The sequence below is a fragment of the Nothoprocta perdicaria genome, unplaced genomic scaffold (assembly GCF_003342845.1).
Source record: "Nothoprocta perdicaria isolate Ctin4 unplaced genomic scaffold, notPer1 scaffold_5, whole genome shotgun sequence".
In the NCBI taxonomy this organism is placed as follows: Eukaryota; Metazoa; Chordata; class Aves; order Tinamiformes; family Tinamidae; genus Nothoprocta; species Nothoprocta perdicaria.
Window position 1 is genome coordinate 7,841,944 of NW_020455754.1, and position 19,697 is coordinate 7,861,640.

The window sequence follows — 19,697 nt, forward strand, 5'->3', positions numbered from 1 at the left end:
GGTACAATCCGGACTATAGGACCACTTGATCGAGAAGGAACATCTCATTACTGGCTGACAGTGTTAGCTCTTGACCTGGGAACAATCCCTCTGTCTGCTGTGACAGAAATTTATATTGAAGTCACCGATACCAACGACAACCCACCCCAGATGTCCAGACCTGTCTTTTATGCCTCTGTGATGGAGAACTCCCCACCAAACACATCTGTTCTTCAGCTCGATGCCCTGGACCCAGACTCTAGCTCAGAGGGAAAGCTGACTTTTCACATCCTAAATGGAAATCCTCAGGGACTCTTCACCATTAACCTCCTTACAGGTAAGACTGACATCTGCCTTTAGAGTCTTTTAATGCCCAGAGGATGTTACATACTCAGTACAAACAGCCTGCACCTTTGTGATCCCTTCCTTCTGCAGCAAAAGTCCCAGCCTCCAAATGCACTGGGAGGAGACTAATGACTGAGAGGCATTTTCCTGGCCCTGAAGGCCGCTACTTGCAGCCAGATGACTCTTAGAATGGCACGAGTTCTCTACTTTCAAAACACTAAAGACAATCAAAGAATTGCTTTTAATCTTCTCCCTTGAAAACATCTGGCCTCTTACACAGACTAAGTCAGGAAATGTCCTTATGGAGGTGATTATCTGCTCACAAGAGAGAACACGGCAGGATTAACAAAAATGAATCCTACAGCATGCAAAGGCTCCACCCAGTCTCCAGCACTACTAATGTAGTGAGTGTACTGCCATCTTCCTAAACTGTATCTTTCATCTCAGCATTAATTACCAGATCTTTCAGAGCCATCAAAAACCCATGATGTTTAATGTAAACTATCATGCTAGTGCTGAGATTGGGCCAGTCTGGCATAGAAAGGTGCACCATGCCTTTCGCTCTACCAGCTCCCAGGAGAAGAGGGAAGGGAAGACACAGAGCTGGAGGATGGGAGAGACTTAATTGTATGACTTTGATGTCTTGTGGGTGATAAAGCAGTCCAAGTACTGCAGTGGGATAGAAGCCTGCTCTCAGATGAGAGAGGAGCTTGGATGGACAGAAAAAGGCTACTGTAGTTCTTAATTTACATGTGTTGCTTGTAGTGTGCCAACAACCTCATGCCTTGTTCCTGGAACAGATGTTATGCTTCTCCTGGAGAAAGACCTATAGAGCAGACCAGGGAGTTATTTAAAAAGAAATTTGGGGAATGAAACACTGAAACCTCCTGGTTTCCAGAGATTCTTAGGGTGCCTCTAGCTGATATCATGCAGATGCACCTGGACATATTGGTCAACGCTGATCAATCCACCTCCACTGTCAAAACTTTTAGCCAACTCAAGACTCCATCCAACTTGCAAAACAGCTAGGCTGCAGAGGAGAGGTGCTTCCAGAGACCCCATTTGTACGCTGCCTTTTAGACAGAATATAGACCAGAAATGGCTATAAGAATGCCATGCTAGAAGCATCCTGTGATGTGCTCTGAACCCTTCACACTCATGCATGCTGCAGGAAATTCAGCACTTCCTATGCTGTAAGGCACCAGAGAAAACTTCCATTCTAGTGTGAATGGAGCCCTACAAACCATATTGGAAGCCTGCTTTGCTTTATGGTAAAACAAGTGACACCAGCAAATTCCAAACACTTGCTAGTAAGACACCTCACCTCTAACCCAACCCTCTAGTTCTGATCTTATACAAAAAAAAGCTCTGAGGTATGACTCATCTTCCATCCATCTCCCTCTACACTAAGGCAATTTGCATGTGAAGAGTGATACATTTTTCAGTCCTGTAAGAAAATCATGAGCTGATCTTATCTCTGGGACAGTTGCTGGAGGTCTTGTCTTTAAAACCCAAGCTTAGAGGTTGCTTAAGGCCTTGCAATTCTGATGAGGACTCAGTTCGCTCTTCTGTTACTTGGCATATCATCCAAAAAACCAAATGATTATGTGCAAACTCTGGCATAAACTGAGCAATTTCTATGCTAGTGTTTACAGTATCTAAAAAAGTCATTTAATGCTATCACAAGAAAAAAATAATCACAGTTTGTCTAAATTTCTGGGCCGTAAGTAGCTTATTTGAAACACTATGATACTTTCATTGTTTGGACAAGGACATGCTAGTGTCTCCAAAAAGGAGAGTAAAAGCATAATCTTCTTGGATCTCAACTGGGGGTACCCATTGGTAATACAGTGTTAGAAGATGAAGTGCTGCTGTTTCAGTTTCTGGTCATTCCTATTAGTGCAGGGTTGAAATCAAAAAGGGCTGCTCCAAGGCAGTGAAAATCAAGTTACTTCAACTACATTTAAACAAAGAAGAGAGAAAGCACTGCAAATATCTGAGCATTCTGAAAGCTATAGTGCTATTAGACCACCTAAGTTTATTTGAGATTTTTAGTTAGGACTTCTCTTTGTTTTTCAAATGCTAGAAATGATTAGAGGAAATGATTGTGAAAAGATCCAGTAGCATTTCACTTCTTGAACTGCTAAAGATCTATATGTTGAGATTGCTAACATTTCTTCCAAGGTCATCCTCAAATCCTACAACAGCAGAAAAGTTTGAGTAGGCAAAACTGCTGGAATAGATTTACCTGTGATGCAGCTCAACAGAATCTGGCACCTTATTCAGTGATAAGCAACAGTTTCAAGAGGAAACTCTGTGGTTTCCAGCAGAGACTGCTGCCCTTCCTTACGTGATTTCAGCAAAGCATAAGATAATGTGCATTTTTCAAGAATTTCTGTAGCACTTAGATTACAAAGCTGCTTCATATAGAGAAAACTATGGTTTAGACCTCTCCTCCTACCCCACACTGTAGGTCGGTGTGGTGGCCTCTCTTGCCCATTACTAGAAATTCTCTCCAAATAGGATCCCTTTAGCAGAGGGAAAAGAAGAAACTTTTTCTCATATTGTTCACTGCTAAGAATTAAGGGCCCTATTTACTGTTACAGCAGACATAACTCTGCAGAACAGCTCTGGAAAGTTATTCAGGGCACAGTGCAACACTAACACAGCTAACCCGTTTCAGGTTCTGGAGCTAGTTCTGCATTTGTTCTAGTATCTACATGGTGATGGGGTTAGCCAATGAAGACAAATCCAGAAAGACCCTATGACTTCTCCTCCCAAGGACTTGGAAGGACAGAAAAGGCTGTGATAACTGTCCCTCGGCAAGGCTTGGCTCTCCTAGCAGCCCTGGACTGCCACAGAACAGCTCTAAGCTCTTCCAGCTCTCAGTTCCCTAAAGAGGGTGGAGAAAAAGAGGGAAAATAAATGAAAGGCTAATGAGAAGAAGGAATAAAACTGCTCAATGAGATGAAAGCTTTCTGCCATCGGCAATGGAATCTTTCCAGCCCAGCCTGGCAGCTGGTGCACAGCAGCTTTTGTGAGAGATGGATAGACAGAGAGATAGATGGAGAGATAGTAGGGCTTGGGGTATTCTTTTGCTGGAAAAGCTTTCAGGTTGTTTTGCGCTGGATTTGCAGTCCATGATGTAAAGCAGGTTCCAGTCCAGACAGGACTGGAGGAATTAGGAGACGGTGGCAGGAAGAGCTGAGGCAAAGCCATTCATTCTGCCAGAAGGCTGTTTTGGAGAATCCTTCTGCCTTGCTTTATTCATTTGCAGCTCTTGTCCTACCTAAGGCTTGCTCTTCTGGTACTTCTCTTGCTGAGTCTGTGTCCATAGGCTTCTCAAGGCTGCCTGGTGGTCTCTGCACAGAACAGTGCCAGGCACAACTTGTTCTTTAAATCTGATTATGCTTACACTGCTGCTACCTAGTCTAACTTGCTACAGGCTACAGCAGGGCATCGAGCAGTGCAGAGCAGAGTCAGAACAAGAGTGGAGATGGTAGGGAAAGAGACGAGACAGTGAGAGGGAAAACAGCAGTGGGACAATAGAAAAAGCATTTCAGGGGAACAGCCTTTTCCTTTCTCAGGCTCTCACCAAAAGCCTCAGTGCCTGCAAACTTGGTTCTGGCCGTTTTAACTATTTAAGATTTGCCTCCCTGCAGCCAGGGCAGGGGGCCAGCAACCTCCACCCCACTCCTGCTCTTGCCAGTAAAAGTTATTATTTTTTTGCTCCCTAACAACAATGCCCTGTTAATTTTGCTGCTCCTGTTCCAACACGACCAGCTTTTCCTCTCTCCCCTTTCCAGGCTGCAAGCCGGAGAACACAAACGATCCTTTCCCACTGCCTGCATGTAGACAGGTCACAGGAGGCAGGCTTGTGCCTGTCTACATGCAAGCAGCAGAGGGGATCATTTATGGACCTTCAGGTTAATACAGAGCTGTCTAACAAAAGCCAATTAGACCTTCCTTTCCCCCCTGCCATCCCCAATTTTCAGGGGAATCAGCAGAAACACCAGCACTTCCAAGGCACCTACAGGAACAGAAATATAAGACATCCACTGGACAGTCTAGTCTGATTTTCCAAAAGAGCAGGGAATGTACTGATATCAATGCATGCACAAAACACCTCTCCTTAGCCAATAAGCAAACGTGTTCCAGGACCTAGTAAGAGGAAGCAAAAAAGAACAGACTGTAACTGTTTCCCTGGGCCACAAAAGTTGATGGCTGTACCCCCTTAATAAGCTTCCACTTGCATTTTAACCAGCTGGCTTAACAAAATGTAAGCAGCAACAAATAAAAATATGCGTTAAATCCAGCTGACTTCTCTCAAGCACCATGTCCTACCCCATCTCCCTGCCCCTTGGTGCTCAGCTGCTGGGTGAGCACTTTGGGCAGTGTGTGCACCTTGGCAGCTGCACAGCACCACAGCTCTGCAGTGATTAACTGTTAATTGCAAGAGTTTTCTGGACGCAGGACACTGGTCACTTACTCTGGGGAGGAATTGGGAGCTGTGATTGGGCACAGGGCATGAGGACACAGGGATTTTGCCAAGGAAGAGGCAGGAAGAGAAGCCAATCCTTTGACTTACAACTCCACAGATACAAAGCTAAATGCTGACTGTTAAAACTCCCAGTCAGGGATATGGTCTGTGACAGGGAGTAGAGTCAGCTGTTACTCCCTCAGAGTAATACATCTGAGCATCAAGCGTTGCAGACATCAAAGATAACCATTAAGTTCCAGTTCATGTGCCTTCACTCAAGTTCTGCATCCCTTGTTCCAAAGATGAGAGGCTATGATCCTGTTTTCTTTCATTTTCATTATCGGGACATGGAAAAGTCTAAGTGCTGCCAGGAAAATCCAAATAATCACTTCACAGTGACAGTTTAAGAAGTTACCTTCCATCAACTGATATGCAATAAAAGAGTGTACACATGATGTCAGTCTGTTGCAACTGCATTTTGCAATGTAATAGATTAAATATCTACAGTATCCCCATAGGTATTTGGGGGTGCTCCTATCAGTACCAGCTGTGTGTCCCACAGCTGTTAGGTCAAAATTATTAACCGTGACCCAAAGTAGCAGGAATTTCAGTCCCCTCTCATCCAGCCTACTGGCAATGCACACAGAAGCATCAGGGAATCTTAACAAACCACTGCTACAGCTGCCTGCTAGTGTCCCAATTAAGAGAGTACTTTCATGCACATCAAATTCTTTGCTATTATTGGAACCCAACAGTCACCCTTCAGCCAGGGAGAGATTCAGAATTCCTCAGTCAGGGTACACTTAGGCCACTATTGAATCTTCACCTGCTGAGTTGTCAAAAGGGAGATTAGGGAGAAAAAAATTAATCACATGCACGCAAACACAGCCTTTCAAATCATCCTGTCATAACACATTAAGGAGTGTTGATTTATGATCGTAAAGGCATCAAATAAATGTTTAGTGTAGTGCCTGGTGCCAAATATGAACAATCCCAGAGAACAAGTGGTAACGGTTAACAGTAGTTTTGTTCCAAGCAGCTGCTCCCTCCTTCAGCTGCCTCGTATTTCTTGCAGCCATTGGAAATTTTCTCCTGCCTATCACGCTCACACAGCGGTACAAAGAACTACGATAAAAACTGAAAACAACACTAATAATGAAAAGCTTTTTTTTTTTTTTTTTTTTGAATCAGCTATGAGCAATGGGATGGGTTCACTCAGCTCTGATTTACGCACACATGCTCACACCACTAAGTGCACACTGACTCCTTTGCAAAACATTTCCCAAAGCAGCACGTGCCTGTGTCGCTACTTGCATTTGTGAGGCTATTCTCCCTGCTTTCAAACTGTGGTTGCAGGAGAAAGCAGGACTTTGCTAGGAACACCACGATAACTGGGACTGCCAGCAGCACCAGACATCAAGCTTGAGCAAAAGCACTTGGGACTGCCAGAAAATCAATCATTCTTGCACATGATTTCTATCTTCTGTAAAACAGTTCTGAAAAGTATCTAGAGCTGGTTTTCACCAGAGGTGAAGACTTAAGGTACTTGATAAGGACTGTTGCAAGCCAGATGTAGAATCCTATGTTTTGACTCTGTCCTTTCTGCACTTCTGTTTACTGAGCTTCATTAGTTGACAGGCCCTGAAGAGGCAACTGTGACAGCTTTATTTAACCTCTACTTAATAAAAGCCATAAATTTTCCCTCCTGCATTCACCTGTCCTCTGTGGTTAAACTTGTGTATATTTCTTAGAAATCCCTAAATCTTAAGAAAAGATTTTGAATTGTTAGAGGATTCATCACGTTTCTCAACAAGCCTTAAATAATCATTGCCATTATCAACAGCGTAGCTTATTTTTAGAGTGAATGCATTTGTTCTAGCAGTAGAATACTGTAAAGAAGGTATTTCCCCAAGAAAGAATACAAACTTTTCTCGAAACACTGGAAATTACAAGACAAGGTTCAAAACAGAGAAAAGAGAAGTCAAGACTTGTTAAGAGGCCAAACTTTTGCCAACACATGCAGAATGTTTCTTTCTTAGAGGCATAAGTAGAGCTTTTTTTACAGTCCTGCTGCCTTTCTCACCAAAAGGCTCACCACAAGTCCTTCACAACCACCAAATAACATAGACAACTGTTAGATGTCCTCCCCACCTCTGCGGTCTCTGTAATCAGAGGAGAGAGAGCAGCACCTCCACCGAGTGATTCATGCTAGAAGTGGACAAATTGCTCTCTGGAGGTATCTGTGTCTTTCTGGTGGTGAAGGGAATTTTCAACACCACCATCAGGTGGGCTAGTGTTGGACAGCATTTAGTCAGTCTTTGCTTTCCTCTGAAACTGAGGCTTGCAGCTCAAAGGTTCTTTCTTCCTTGGCAGGTCTGATTTCTACAACTTCACGGCAGCTGGATCGAGAATACAAGGCTGAACATATCCTAGAGGTGGGTAACGATGATTGTAATTAGCTTTATTTACCTGCAAGTGCATTAAGTCCTCAAAGAACTTTCCTTGCAAGTTGGAGCACAGAGAAAGAATTTCATCCCATCACTGCTGGGAAAGTTAATTAAATGGAGTGTGTTGCCCTAAGAGACAGCTGCTGAAGTACTGCAGGGTTTATTATTTCCTTAGTGAGGACTGGAGCAAAAGATCTATTCTGGAAGCTGTGGGAACGTAGGAAGAGGCCTGCAATTGTCCTCTAGCAGGATGGATAATAAATCATGTGAAAAAGAGTAAGCCCATATTTATCTACCCATATTTATCTTATTGCACCAAACACTGTTCTCTGGCTTTGCATTACCTGCCTCTGTCCTTAGCTGCTCCAAGCTATATATATTTACATTAGAAGAATCTTAAAGTGTTTTACTCCATGAGAGTGAGAATAATATACCTCTCTCTGCAACTGGAACATGCTGAGAGCATGCACAGGCACAGCTAAGTAAGGATGGGTGATAACTTGCAAAGATGCTATAATACAAATGCTTTCAATTGTATGACCCCTAAATACCAAAACTCTGGCTTACTAGTGAGGTCTGACCCTGCAAGAACCCTGCAGACTCACTCCTTGTATCTACACAAGCCTTGTGTATATCCACTAAATTTTACCCTGTAAAAAGCAGCAATACCTTTGAAAATGCTGGGATACAAGTGCAGAACCACACCAAAACCACTCTTTTAGCCACTACCATCAGGATGAAGGCTGGTTGATCATGTTGTGGTCATGGCAAGCATCTCTATCATCACCTACTCCCTTTGCTTGCTGGCAGGTGGCTGTCTCAGACAATGGAGATCCAACCCTGAAGTCCACCAGCAGAGTTGTCATACAAGTCCTGGATGCCAACGACAGTCCTCCCAGTTTTCCCCACAAACTCTTCATGGTGCAGCTCCCTGAGAGAGAGGCCTCAGAGACACCACTACCTGTCTACAGGTTGATTGCATCTGACCGTGACCAAGGCCAGAACAGCCAGATCACCTACACCATTGAGGAGGAGGAGGAAGGAATATTCACCATCAACCCCACAACAGGCATGGTGTTCTCCAGAAAGGCTTTTCCTGCCTCTGAATACAACATACTCACGGTGAGTGTAGAGAGAAGCAGGGAGTACCAGTGGGAAGAGATGGATGTGGAATAAAAGACAGGGAAAGCTTAGGATAGGGAAAAGATAAAAGGAAGAAGAAGATGGAGGAAATGCAAGTGTGAAGAGATTTTGAATGAGACAGACAAGGTACAAAGATAAACTGGGAGGGAGAGGGAGGAGAGATAGAGGGAGAGAGAGGGAGAGAGGTAGAGAGCAAGAAGCTTTTAAAAAATTGAGGAAAAATCTAAAGTAGACTATCCAACCCACTCTCAGATCAGCATACAATAGGCCCTCATTCCATCTAGATGTGGACCTGAACAGTCTTAGAGTTTCAGGGTGGCCCCTTTGTCATTCTAATCTGACCATAGCACCTTGATCTAAAGTTCTCTGATACTCTGTGGGTCTCTGCATCAAGGTTTGTGGTCCAATCTCCGCTTTGGACTGAGCTTGACAGATTTTCTTGATAGTCAAGAGGAATTTGAGTTGAACAATCTCACCTAGGCCTAGAACGTGGCCCCCGGGACAAAATCTGTTCTGTGAGGTTTTGGGTACACTCAGACCTGAAGCTCCTGGTGGAAGGGAGGAAGAGTTTACAGCAGGACATTGACAAGTTCAGTCAGCCTTGACTAACATAGGAGACAGAACAACCAGCCCTTCTCTCTGACCATGCACGCATTTCTCGGCAGGTCAAGGCAACGGATGGAGGCAGCCCACCACTTTCCTCCCACGTGCGACTCCACATCAGCTGGGTAGCCCGGCCTGGCCCTTCCTCAGAGCCTCTAGCTTTTGATGAGCCCCATTTTAACTTTGCCGTCATGGAAACAGATCCTGTGAACCATATGGTGGGAGTGATCAGCATCGAAATGGGGCCCAGCCAAGTATGGTTTAATATCACAGGTGAGACGCAAAAATTAAATCAGCACAACAGTATCTGGGAGAGCTTGTCCCAGCTCCCTTGGTGTTGAGCACTCGCATGCCTGAGCTAATAAAGTTGTTTGCTTTAGGTGTATGTGAGCTACAGCAACAGCTTTCTCATAGACATTGAAAGTCTTAAGCAGCAAGAGGCAAAGCTGCCTGTCCAAAGGCTCCTGTGCCAAGTGCAATTATCTAATACGCTTTTTAAATGACAGTCTGGTGCCTGCTAGTACTGAGGCGTTCTCCAGTATGCCTGAAAAGGAGCACACAGCCAACCCCCAGCTCTCCCTGAGAAACAAGGGGCAGTGTTGGTGGTAATAAGAGATGACTTGAGATGTTAAGCGGAGATCTTGCAATTCCCATCTTCCAGACCAGCCCCATCTCTTCTTCCCAAGCCCACAGTCTCAAGGAGCTGAGACAGAAGGATTCCATGAAGAGCATTTTGATCTGACCAGTGGGCCTTTTGCTTCCACTTCATGGCACCCAAGAGATGACTTGCACACGAAACATGAAGCATCTCTAGGCCCTCCTCTGAGATACATGATGCCAGGGCAGAGGGGGTGTGGGCTGCCACCCCAGGGGACTTGTCAGACAGCATGTGTGCGAAACCAGTCCTACTAATTCAGGCCAATTGTACTTATGTAATTTGGTGTTTTGAAGTGGTACCCCAATCTACCTTGCACAGCCTCTTCTCTGACACTGCCTACCGGCCTTGCCCTCCTCACACTAAGCCTTAATTGGGCAAGTAAATTGTTTTTCCTGTTAGTATGCCAGGGCAGGGATAATGGTGTATAAATACAATTAAACAGCAAAAGGCACAGCACAGGCAATGTCAGTGCAAGGCTTATCTGGCATTAGTTGAATACCTGATAATGCCAGGAGGCCCCTTTCCCAGCCTCTTCTTTCCACTTGGCACCAGGCAAAGGGAGCTCTTCTCTCCCTGTGCATGGTGCTCAGGGGAAGGCATCCACAGGTATCTTCCTCTTGGCTCTGTCTCCGCTTTCTGTCTCTTTCTGGCAGGAAATAATGGTCCAGTTAGCTATAGCAACCACTGCATTTCTCTCAAGGGGAAAAGTGTAATTTAACAGCCAGACAGGATTTTCCCACATGGTAGAAGAATCCAGCATACCTGGTAGCCAGAAATAGAAAAGCACAAACTTGACATAAATAGCAGAAAACAGTGCAGTGCTGTTTCAAATGCAATAGCCAAGGCAACCAGCAAGCAAGGCATAAAGCAGCAGCTGCCCCGCCAAGGCTGAGCAGCAAGAGCAGGAGGAAGGAACAGCTTTTTGCTGCTGAGCTGCCCAGGCCTGTGGTTTCCTGCACTATGCAGCCATCTGGGATGGAGGCATCAAGCTTTGCTCACCCTGGAAGCACCGTCTGCCTCCCCAGCTGCTCAGGTTCTGGGCTGCCTCAACTAGCTTGCAGGCTCTCAGCCGTGGCAATGTAGACCCTTGCAGACCTGCCTGTGGTGTGACCTTGAGTTGGAAGCCAGCAGGAGCTTTGTTCAGCGCTGCAGGACTCTAATGCATGCTAAGTATCTGATGCTGCATAGCTGGAGACTTGGTGCAAATTCAGACACGTGCTATGTGTCTGTTGCAAATCTAGCCAAGATACCATATGCATGAGTGTCCTTCTCTCTCTCATCCTTCTTTTCTCTCCCTCCATCTTCCCTGTTTTCTCTCCTATTCCTTTGTCTCTTTGATTCCTTCTTTGTCTAACTTCTGTATATTCTCCCAGCCATGTGTTTCTAGAACTGGGGAAGACCTCACCTACGGCACTATCCCTAAATTGCCTGTGGCCAAAGTACTAATGCCAGCATATCTCTGCTCAAGGTGTATTGTCTGGCATGCTACATACTTCTGTGTAGGGTTATAAGCCCAGCCTATGGTTTGTGTATAGTCTCCAGGTTCTCATGCTTAGATCTTTAGCCAGTTCCTGTAACTCCTTTGCCTGCCGAGGCTGCAGACTCGTTGCAGACTTGCTCTCCCCCATTTCCTTTTCTAATCTCTCCCTTATCACAGGTGGTGATGATGACATGGATTTTGATATCGAAAAGAGTACAGGCAGCATGGTCATTGCAAGAACCCTTGATGCCAGAAAGAAGTCCAACTATAATCTAACAGTAGAAGTCACTGATGGGTCCACCACCATCAAAACCCAGGTAATGCTTTTCACTGTAGTAGAGCAAATAAGCAAAGGGGAATCTTTCTTTCCACTGAGCTCTGGATGAGGTGTCAAGCACAAACATCTCATTACACTGGGATCTTCCATTACAGAAGGATATGAGGCTTTTCTAAAACTCAAGCTGAGAATTTTTCAGGCTGTTGGAAACACATAAGGTCTTGGAAATCCCAGCTCTTTCCTGATGATCACAGCCAATCCATTTACACAACAAGCCACGTGACAGTTTATACACTCATCCCCAGCTAGTTTTCAGCTGCTCAGACTAAATTGCAGGTTGGTTGGAATAATAGACTTAAAATGCAGCTAGATGGTGCTCAGATACCTGGTGGCACATCTAATAGTGTTCCCAGGACTTGGTGGGCTGTGTAAAGAGAGAACAGATGCCTCTATAAGAGACGACATCAGGCCCTGCCTTGTCCATCTCCAAGTGCATGGAGTATTAATAGCATAACAGCACAATGATCCAAAGGACTGATCAAGGCTACTATGGAAAGGCTGAGTCTTCTGGATGAGGAGGACTGGTGAAAGGAAGCTTGCTGCACTCAAGCATGCTCTTGAATCCCAGTTTCTACCACTGCTGAGGTTTTCCCATATTTAGCTATCCTTAGGAAGGGTGTTCAGGACTTGATCTTTCATCAAATATTTTCTCCATACACAAGAAACCAAAAATCCAACCTCCAGTCCATGGAGGAAGGCCTAGATGATGAGTCACCTGTGAATTAACACTTATCATGGGAAACTCATTGCAGAGGTGTGTGAGGGCTTATGAACAAAGAACACCACCATTCCTGTGAAATATAGTGATAACGGATGGCCATCTCAACTATCTTAAAGTAATATTCCAAATAAACCAACTATGCCTAGCCTTGTCTGGTGTGCATTCCCTGCCACTTTGCATCTCATCTCCAAGCTTATTTTGGCACTCAAAGCCACCAGCACATGTTAGCCAAGTTGTGTAAAACACCTATGGTATGTTCAGGTCTGTTTAAAAAAAAAGTAAATTAATACACTTGGTTAGGACTTCCTAATAGGCAGTCAACACATCAGTAGGGGACAGTCAACATAGAAAAACTAGTAGAAGGAACCAGACAAGCTGGCAAGCAGAATTAGGACTGTCCATCCAAAGGTATTTGCTGTTAAATGCAGAAGGGAATATTTGTCTGTATTAAGTGTAGACTGCAAGCTTTGCTTCTACATTCATTCTCCCTGCATGTTCTGCTTCTTAGATATGTCATCCTTTCCCTTCCTTACCAAGCATTTCCCTTCTGTCAGTGTGGGGGCATTAGCCAACAAAACCTGGTACCCTGGTTAAGACAGTACCACTTTACAGGGCAAACTATGAAGGCTTCCCTAAGTGCCAAGTGCAGGCATGTTTACTATGAAGGGCTTTGCTGACTGGAGAGAATAACAGAAAGTAAGAAAACAAACCAAAAATTACCTGAGAAAAACACAGCGGGTGTTCCTGAGAAAGGTATGAAAGGGCTGCCACTTTCATGTCACTAAGGATGGCAAAACCCCAAGAACCAAAGAGGACTGTGATGGTTACACAGCCCAGAGCACTACTCCACCCAGGAGGGATTAGCAGCTGTGGTTTTGCATGGGTACATAAGTCTGGTTGCTCTCAAGTCTCTGCTGCTGACCTCATTGTTTCATCTCCCCATCAGGCCTTTATCCATGTGATTGACATCAATCAGCACCGTCCCCAGTTTCTGGAAAGCCACTATGAGGTGACAATTCCTGAAGATACACCCGCTGGGAGAGAAATCCTTCAAGTCAGCGCAACAGACAAGGACAAAGGAAAAGGGCTCATATACACCATCCAAGGCAGCATGGACCCCAAAAGCACAAGACTCTTCCAGTTGGATCCAAGCAGTGGGGTCCTCACAACAGCAGAAGGGTTCAGTTCCCAGCCCATGCCACAGCACATGTTAACAGTGATGGTGAGTCTTAGCCAAAGTCTAAACCCATCAGCTTTCCCAGGATACAACTGCTACAGGTTGCTTGAGAAATTTAGACAGATTCTAATCTTTGTCAGAGGTTTCATCCAGAATGACAGAAGATGAAATCAGGATTAACTTTTACTGTATAACTATTCTGGGTAGATCTGGTTGCAACTATTCTCGTACAAATTAACAACTTACTATTGTCCCCTACATCAGAGAAAACACAGGAGCATAGGAATATAAAAACAGCTCTATCAGCTGAGAGCAAAGCACCATTTCACCCAGTATCTTGTCTCTGTCAGGGGCCCACAGCAGGTAGCCAGGGAAGAAAGTAAGAAGGAGGAAAGTTTGCAGTGTTCCTTCCAAGGATATTCATCCAGCCCCTTTCAGTACCAAGGCTGTGCCTTGGCTCTGAAACTTGCAGGCTAACTGCTATCTGAAGGCTTGGTGCAGCTGAAGTACACCAGCCTCTATAACAATCCTGATGAGCCACTGGAAACCAAGGTGCAGGAAAGGCTGCTCGCTTCCTGAGTGGGATGGTACCTGTTCTTCCTCTCTGCCTTTCAGGTACGGGACCAGGAGGTCCCCATTAAGAGGAACTTTGCTCGGATTGTCATCCACGTGGAGAACAGCAACCTTCACCCTCCCCAGTTCAGCAGCATCCATTATGAAGCAGAAGTGCTGGACTCAGCAGTATTGGGCACCGAGATTATGCAAGTCAGAGCCCTTGATCCAGACCAAGGAGCCAATGCTGAAATCCACTACTCCCTTCAGGCAGGTAAGAGTCATGCAATAAGGTAGTCTTTACTATGAACACATCTACATTTCCATGCTCTAGTGGTGGACATACAGTTGACCAGCTTTCTCTAGGTTATAAGATCCACCTACATAGATACTGGACTAGATGAGTCTTCTGGGTGTTACTGCTCTTCAGATGTTCCTGTTCCTATCAGGATATACCATATCTCCTTAATCAACTTGTTCTGCTTGATTCTGTTGAAAAGAACAGTAAACGGCTGCATGTTTGGCTGTGATTTCCTTTTTATCCAGAAAAGAAAAGCTAAAGCTATCAATTTCAATGTTATAGAATATTATCATGCTTCCCAGGTCACTGGTCTAAGCAAAACTATGATTGGACCAGTTGAAAACTTTAAATCTGTTCTTCTCAGCCACAAGAACCAAACAATGGATCACTACCCAGTTGTCAAGTAGAAGAACACATTCACAAACGTGTCATCGTCATTTTCACCAGTTCTACCAAGAAATATACTTGAGAAAAGTGGACCACCCCTTTCAAAGCAAGAACTGATGGTCTCTTTAGGCTGTACAGTCTAGGTGAACAACTAATTTGTTATAATATAGGTTAACACACAAGTTACATATGGTTACAAGTACATATAATTATGTCACACTATTTAGAACATAAACTTTGTGGGATATGAACCGCCTTTTGTTCCATCTTTCTCACTGCAATTTAGATCAAGTACTGAGAAATTTAATTGCTCATGAAGTATTGGTAATTATAAACATGACAGGGCTTGAAGAAATGAGTTGATTCTGGGCTACCATGTTCTTCTGCACATTAAGCAAAAGTTTCAAGCATATGCACCACCACTAAAAGTTAGTTAGAAATGCGCCACTAAAATTATTTAGAAATTAAGATAGCATGCTCTCTCAGTGCACTAATCATCATCTGTTTCTTGTAAATTACTTGGTCAGAAATAAAGAACATCAATGCAAGAGAGACTTAGAAAATCAAGACCAAAAGAATATCCTCATTCTTCACATTGTTATTTCTCTTACTGCAGGTAACGGGGAAGACTTCTTCAGTATCGATCCACATTCTGGAATTATTACAGTTGCTCAGAAACTGGACCCATCCAAGCAAGATCGGTTTACTCTTATTGTCAAGGCAGAAGACCAAGGCTTCCCTCAGCTTAAAGATTCTGCTACCATACATGTACACATTAGACCCTCTGACAGGACTCCTCCAAAGTTCCCAGAGGCTGAATACATCACAGAGATCAGCGAGTCCACTGCTGTTGGTTCTCCTCTCATCCAAGTTTCAGCTACAAGTTTGTCACCGGTCAGCTATGAAATAAAAGATGGAAATGGAGACGGAGTCTTTTCCATGAACTATCAGTCAGGCCTGATTTCCACTCAGAAGAGTTTAGATTTTGAGCAAGTTTCTTTTTACCAACTGAAAGTCCGTTGCACCAACATGGCTGGGGCCTTTATGGACACAACAGTACTTATCTACGTCATAGACGAGAATGACAATGTGCCCATCTTCATTAAGCCTTCCTTTGTTGGCTGGATCATGGAGAACACTCCCTCACAAAGCATGGTTCTAGATGAGAGCAATGCCCCACTGGTGACCTACGCAACAGATGCAGATCAAGACTCCAATGCTCTGCTGGTCTATGAAATTTTGGAACCAGAGGCACTGAAATATTTCACAGTAGATCCCAGCACAGGGACACTTACCAGTCGTGCTGAAATAGACTATGAGCTAACCCCAGTCTTCCACTTCACTGTACATGCCCACGACAGTGGAAATCCCAGCTTATTTGCATCCAAGCCAGCTAAGGTCACAATCCACGTTAAAGATGTGAATGATTCACCTCCAGTGTTTTTCAAAGACATTTATGAACTTTCTGTCTTGTTACCTGCCCACCCAGGGATGGAGCTTTTGTCAGTGCAAGCAAAAGATGCAGATTCAGATGTGACCTATAGCATTGTGGAAGGGAACCTTGATAATGCTTTCTATATCCACCCACTCACAGGTCTCATCTCCATTCTTAATTCTACTGGCCTGGGACGCTATCGTGAACTTACAGTTAGAGCTGGGGATGGTTTATATAAAAGCACTGCACAGGTTAAGCTAAATTTAACTCAGGCACATGGTACTGGCTTAAAATTCAGTCAAGATGTGTATACAGCAACTGTGATAGAGAACTCTACAGATCAGAAGACACTCACTGTTCTTGGTGTAAAGGGATATCAGCTAAATGAACCACTCTTCTACTCACTTTTGAATGGAAAGGAAAGATTCAAAATGATCCAGGCATCTGGAGTTCTCCAAACAAAGGGCGTAAAATTTGACCGTGAAAAACAAGACATGCATGAGGTTGCTGTGGAAGTGAAGGACAATAGGAAACCACCAAGAGTGTCTCAAACCACAGTCAAAGTTTATGTAGAGGATGTCAATGATAATCCACCTCATTTTGAGAATGTTCCATATTACACCTCAGTGCAGGATGGTACAGAGCCAGGTGATGTACTTTTTCAGGTGTCAGCAACAGACATAGACATAGGGGATAATGGAGCCATTACCTACTCATTTGCAGAAGACTACGAGTATTTCTGGATTGATCCTTACCTGGGAGACATCTCACTTAAGAAACCTCTCGATTATCAGGCTTTAAATAAATACAACCTTCGAGTCATTGCTAAGGACAGAGGCGAGCCTCCTCTCCAAGCTGAAGAGGAGGTTGTGATCAGCGTAAGGAACAAATCAAATCCTCTGTTCCAAAGTTTTTACTACCGAGTGAGGGTGCCAGAAAATATCCCCCTGTACACATCTATCCTCCACATACAAGCCCGCAGCCCTGAAGGCTTGCGTCTCATCTACAACATCATGGAAGAAGACTCCCTGAAACTGTTCAGCACTGACTTCAAAACCGGTGTCCTTACTGTCACAGGGCAACTGGACTATGAACTAGAGATGAAGCATACGTTCACCGTTAGGGCCACAGACACAGCACTAGGATCCTTTTCTGAAGCCATAGTAGAGGTGGAGGTAGAGGACATTAATGACAACCCCCCCATATTTTCTCAGATGATCTACACGGCATCAGTCTCAGAAAGTTTGCCAGCACAGACCCCTGTTGTCCAACTTTCTGCTTCTGATAAAGATTCAGGAAGAAACAAAATGATCTCCTATCAGATTTTGGATGATGGTTCAGACAGTGTGAAGTTCTTTAATATTGATGCCAGCACAGGACAAATAACAACAGCCCAAGTGCTTGACTATGAGAGAAACCAACAATTTCGCCTGAAGGTAAGAGCTGTAGATCATGGGATACCTCCACTTAGCAGTGATGCCCTGGTAATTATAGATGTGACGGATATCAATGACAATCCCCCTGAGTTCAGCCAGCTTCAGTACGAAGCCAAGGTAAGCGAAATGGCAACATGTGGACACATTGTGGTAAAAGTCCAGGCCCTGGACCCTGACAGTGGAGATACCACCCGCCTGGAATATGTGATACTCTCAGGTAATGACAACAGGCATTTCACCATCAACAGCACTTCTGGGATAATATCTATGTTCAACCGTTGCAAAAAAGACATGGAGTCATCCTACAACCTCAGGGTTTCTGCCTCAGATGGAGTTTTCAAGAGCACTGTGCCTGTTTACATCAATACCACAAATGCCAACAAATATAGCCCGTCTTTTCAGCAGAACATGTACGAGGCAGAACTGGCAGAAAATGCCGAGATAGGCACCAAAGTGATTGAGCTGCTAGCTATTGATCCAGATGGTGGCCCATATGGCACCATAGATTATACTATCATAAACAAACTTGCCCAGGAGAAGTTCTCCATAGACCATCAAGGCCATATCACCACACTGCAAAAACTAGACAGAGAAAACTCTACAGAGAGAGTCGTTGCCATTAAAGTCATGGCCAAAGATGGAGGTGGGAAGGTGGCATTCTGTACTGTCAAAATCATCCTCACAGATGAGAATGACAATCCACCTCAGTTTAAAGCCTCTGAATACACTCTGTCCATCCAGTCCAATGTGAGCAAAGGCTCCCCTGTCATTCAGGTACTGGCTTATGATGCTGATGAAGGTGCAAACGCAGATGTGATTTACTCTGTTGACTCTGTGGAAGATGTGGCAGAAGATCTTGTTGAGATCAACGCTGCCACCGGGGTTGTTAAGGTCAAGGAGAGTCTTATTGGTTTAGAAAACAGAGCCTTTAACTTCAAGGTGAAAGCTGAGGATGGCAGACCCCCTCACTGGAACTCCCTTGTCCCAGTGAATCTTCAGATTGTTCCCCGGGAGGTGACATTGCCAAGGTTTTCTGAGCCACTTTATACGTTCTCAGCATCCGAAGACCTTCCAGAAGGATCAGAAATAGGGTCAGTCAAAGCTTTTGCAGAGGATCCCATTATATACAGCCTGGTAAAGGGAACCACTACAGAAAGTAACAAGGATGAGGTGTTCACACTGGATGAGAAAACAGGGGCTCTGAAAATCAAAAAGACTGTGGATCATGAAACCACCAAGTGGTACCAGATTGATGTTATGGCTCATTGCTCACATCAAGAGACTGAGCTTGTGTCACTGGTCTCTGTGAACATCCAAGTGCAGGATGTCAATGACAACGGACCTGTTTTTGAGGCAGATCCATACAAAGCTTTTGTCATGGAGAACATGCCATCAGGAACCACTGTCATTCAAGTGACAGCTAATGACCAGGACACAGGAAACGATGGACAGGTATCCTACAGTTTGCAAGCAGAATCTGGAAACATCCGAGGACTCTTCACCATTGATGGTGAGAGTGGGTGGATCACCACACTGAAAGAGCTGGACTGTGAAGTTCAGGAGGTCTACCATTTTTATGTGGTGGCCACTGACCATGGAAGGAAAGTCCAGCTCTCTTCCCAAACGCTGGTGGAGGTCACTGTCTCTGATGAAAATGATAATGCTCCACAGTTCACCTCAGACTTCTATAAAGGGTCAGTAATTGAGAATGCAGAGCCAGGGCAAGTTGTTGTCACACTAAGTACCATCGATGCAGATATTTCGGAGCAGAACAGACGTGTCACATGCTACATCACTGGTAAGTTTTTCCTAACCTTTACTCTTCAGTGGGCAAGAATTATTACTGTCACATCCAAGTCTGTTTTTTATAGTCTATAGTAGAAACAGCTTTATACTAATAGTCCCACCAGAACTAGGAAACCTATCTTTCATATTTATTTGGACATAAACAAACATAAAATTATGTAATTATACTGTATTGTAGGTATATTTATGCGCACTTTCTTATTAGCTAAGTAATTATGAATGTGCAGTTCTAATGTCTATTGTGTGGACACAATGATACAGCTGGAAGGAAAGTCTCTCACATTGATACTGAGCCATATTTTAATTCTTTACCCCTGCTTTTTCCTTGCAAACACTGATTTATTTATTTACAAATTATGACCCTGTATGCCCTACTTTTTAATTACTGTATATGTGGATGTAGGATGTGT

At 44.2% G+C, this 19,697-nt stretch overlaps 1 protein-coding gene across 1 annotated transcript in view; it reads left to right on the top strand.

Annotated features, from left to right (window-relative positions):
- Positions 1-19,697, top strand: part of FAT2 (FAT atypical cadherin 2) — a 55,436-nt gene that overhangs the window by 16,638 nt on the left and 19,101 nt on the right. The window contains exons 3-10 of the mRNA XM_026047534.1: positions 2-316; positions 7,178-7,239; positions 8,062-8,373; positions 9,060-9,270; positions 11,313-11,470; positions 13,140-13,415; positions 13,986-14,196; positions 15,227-19,279. Of these exons, the coding sequence (XP_025903319.1) occupies positions 2-316; positions 7,178-7,239; positions 8,062-8,373; positions 9,060-9,270; positions 11,313-11,470; positions 13,140-13,415; positions 13,986-14,196; positions 15,227-19,279 (5,598 nt within the window). The remainder of the gene's footprint in view (position 1; positions 317-7,177; positions 7,240-8,061; positions 8,374-9,059; positions 9,271-11,312; positions 11,471-13,139; positions 13,416-13,985; positions 14,197-15,226; positions 19,280-19,697) is intronic.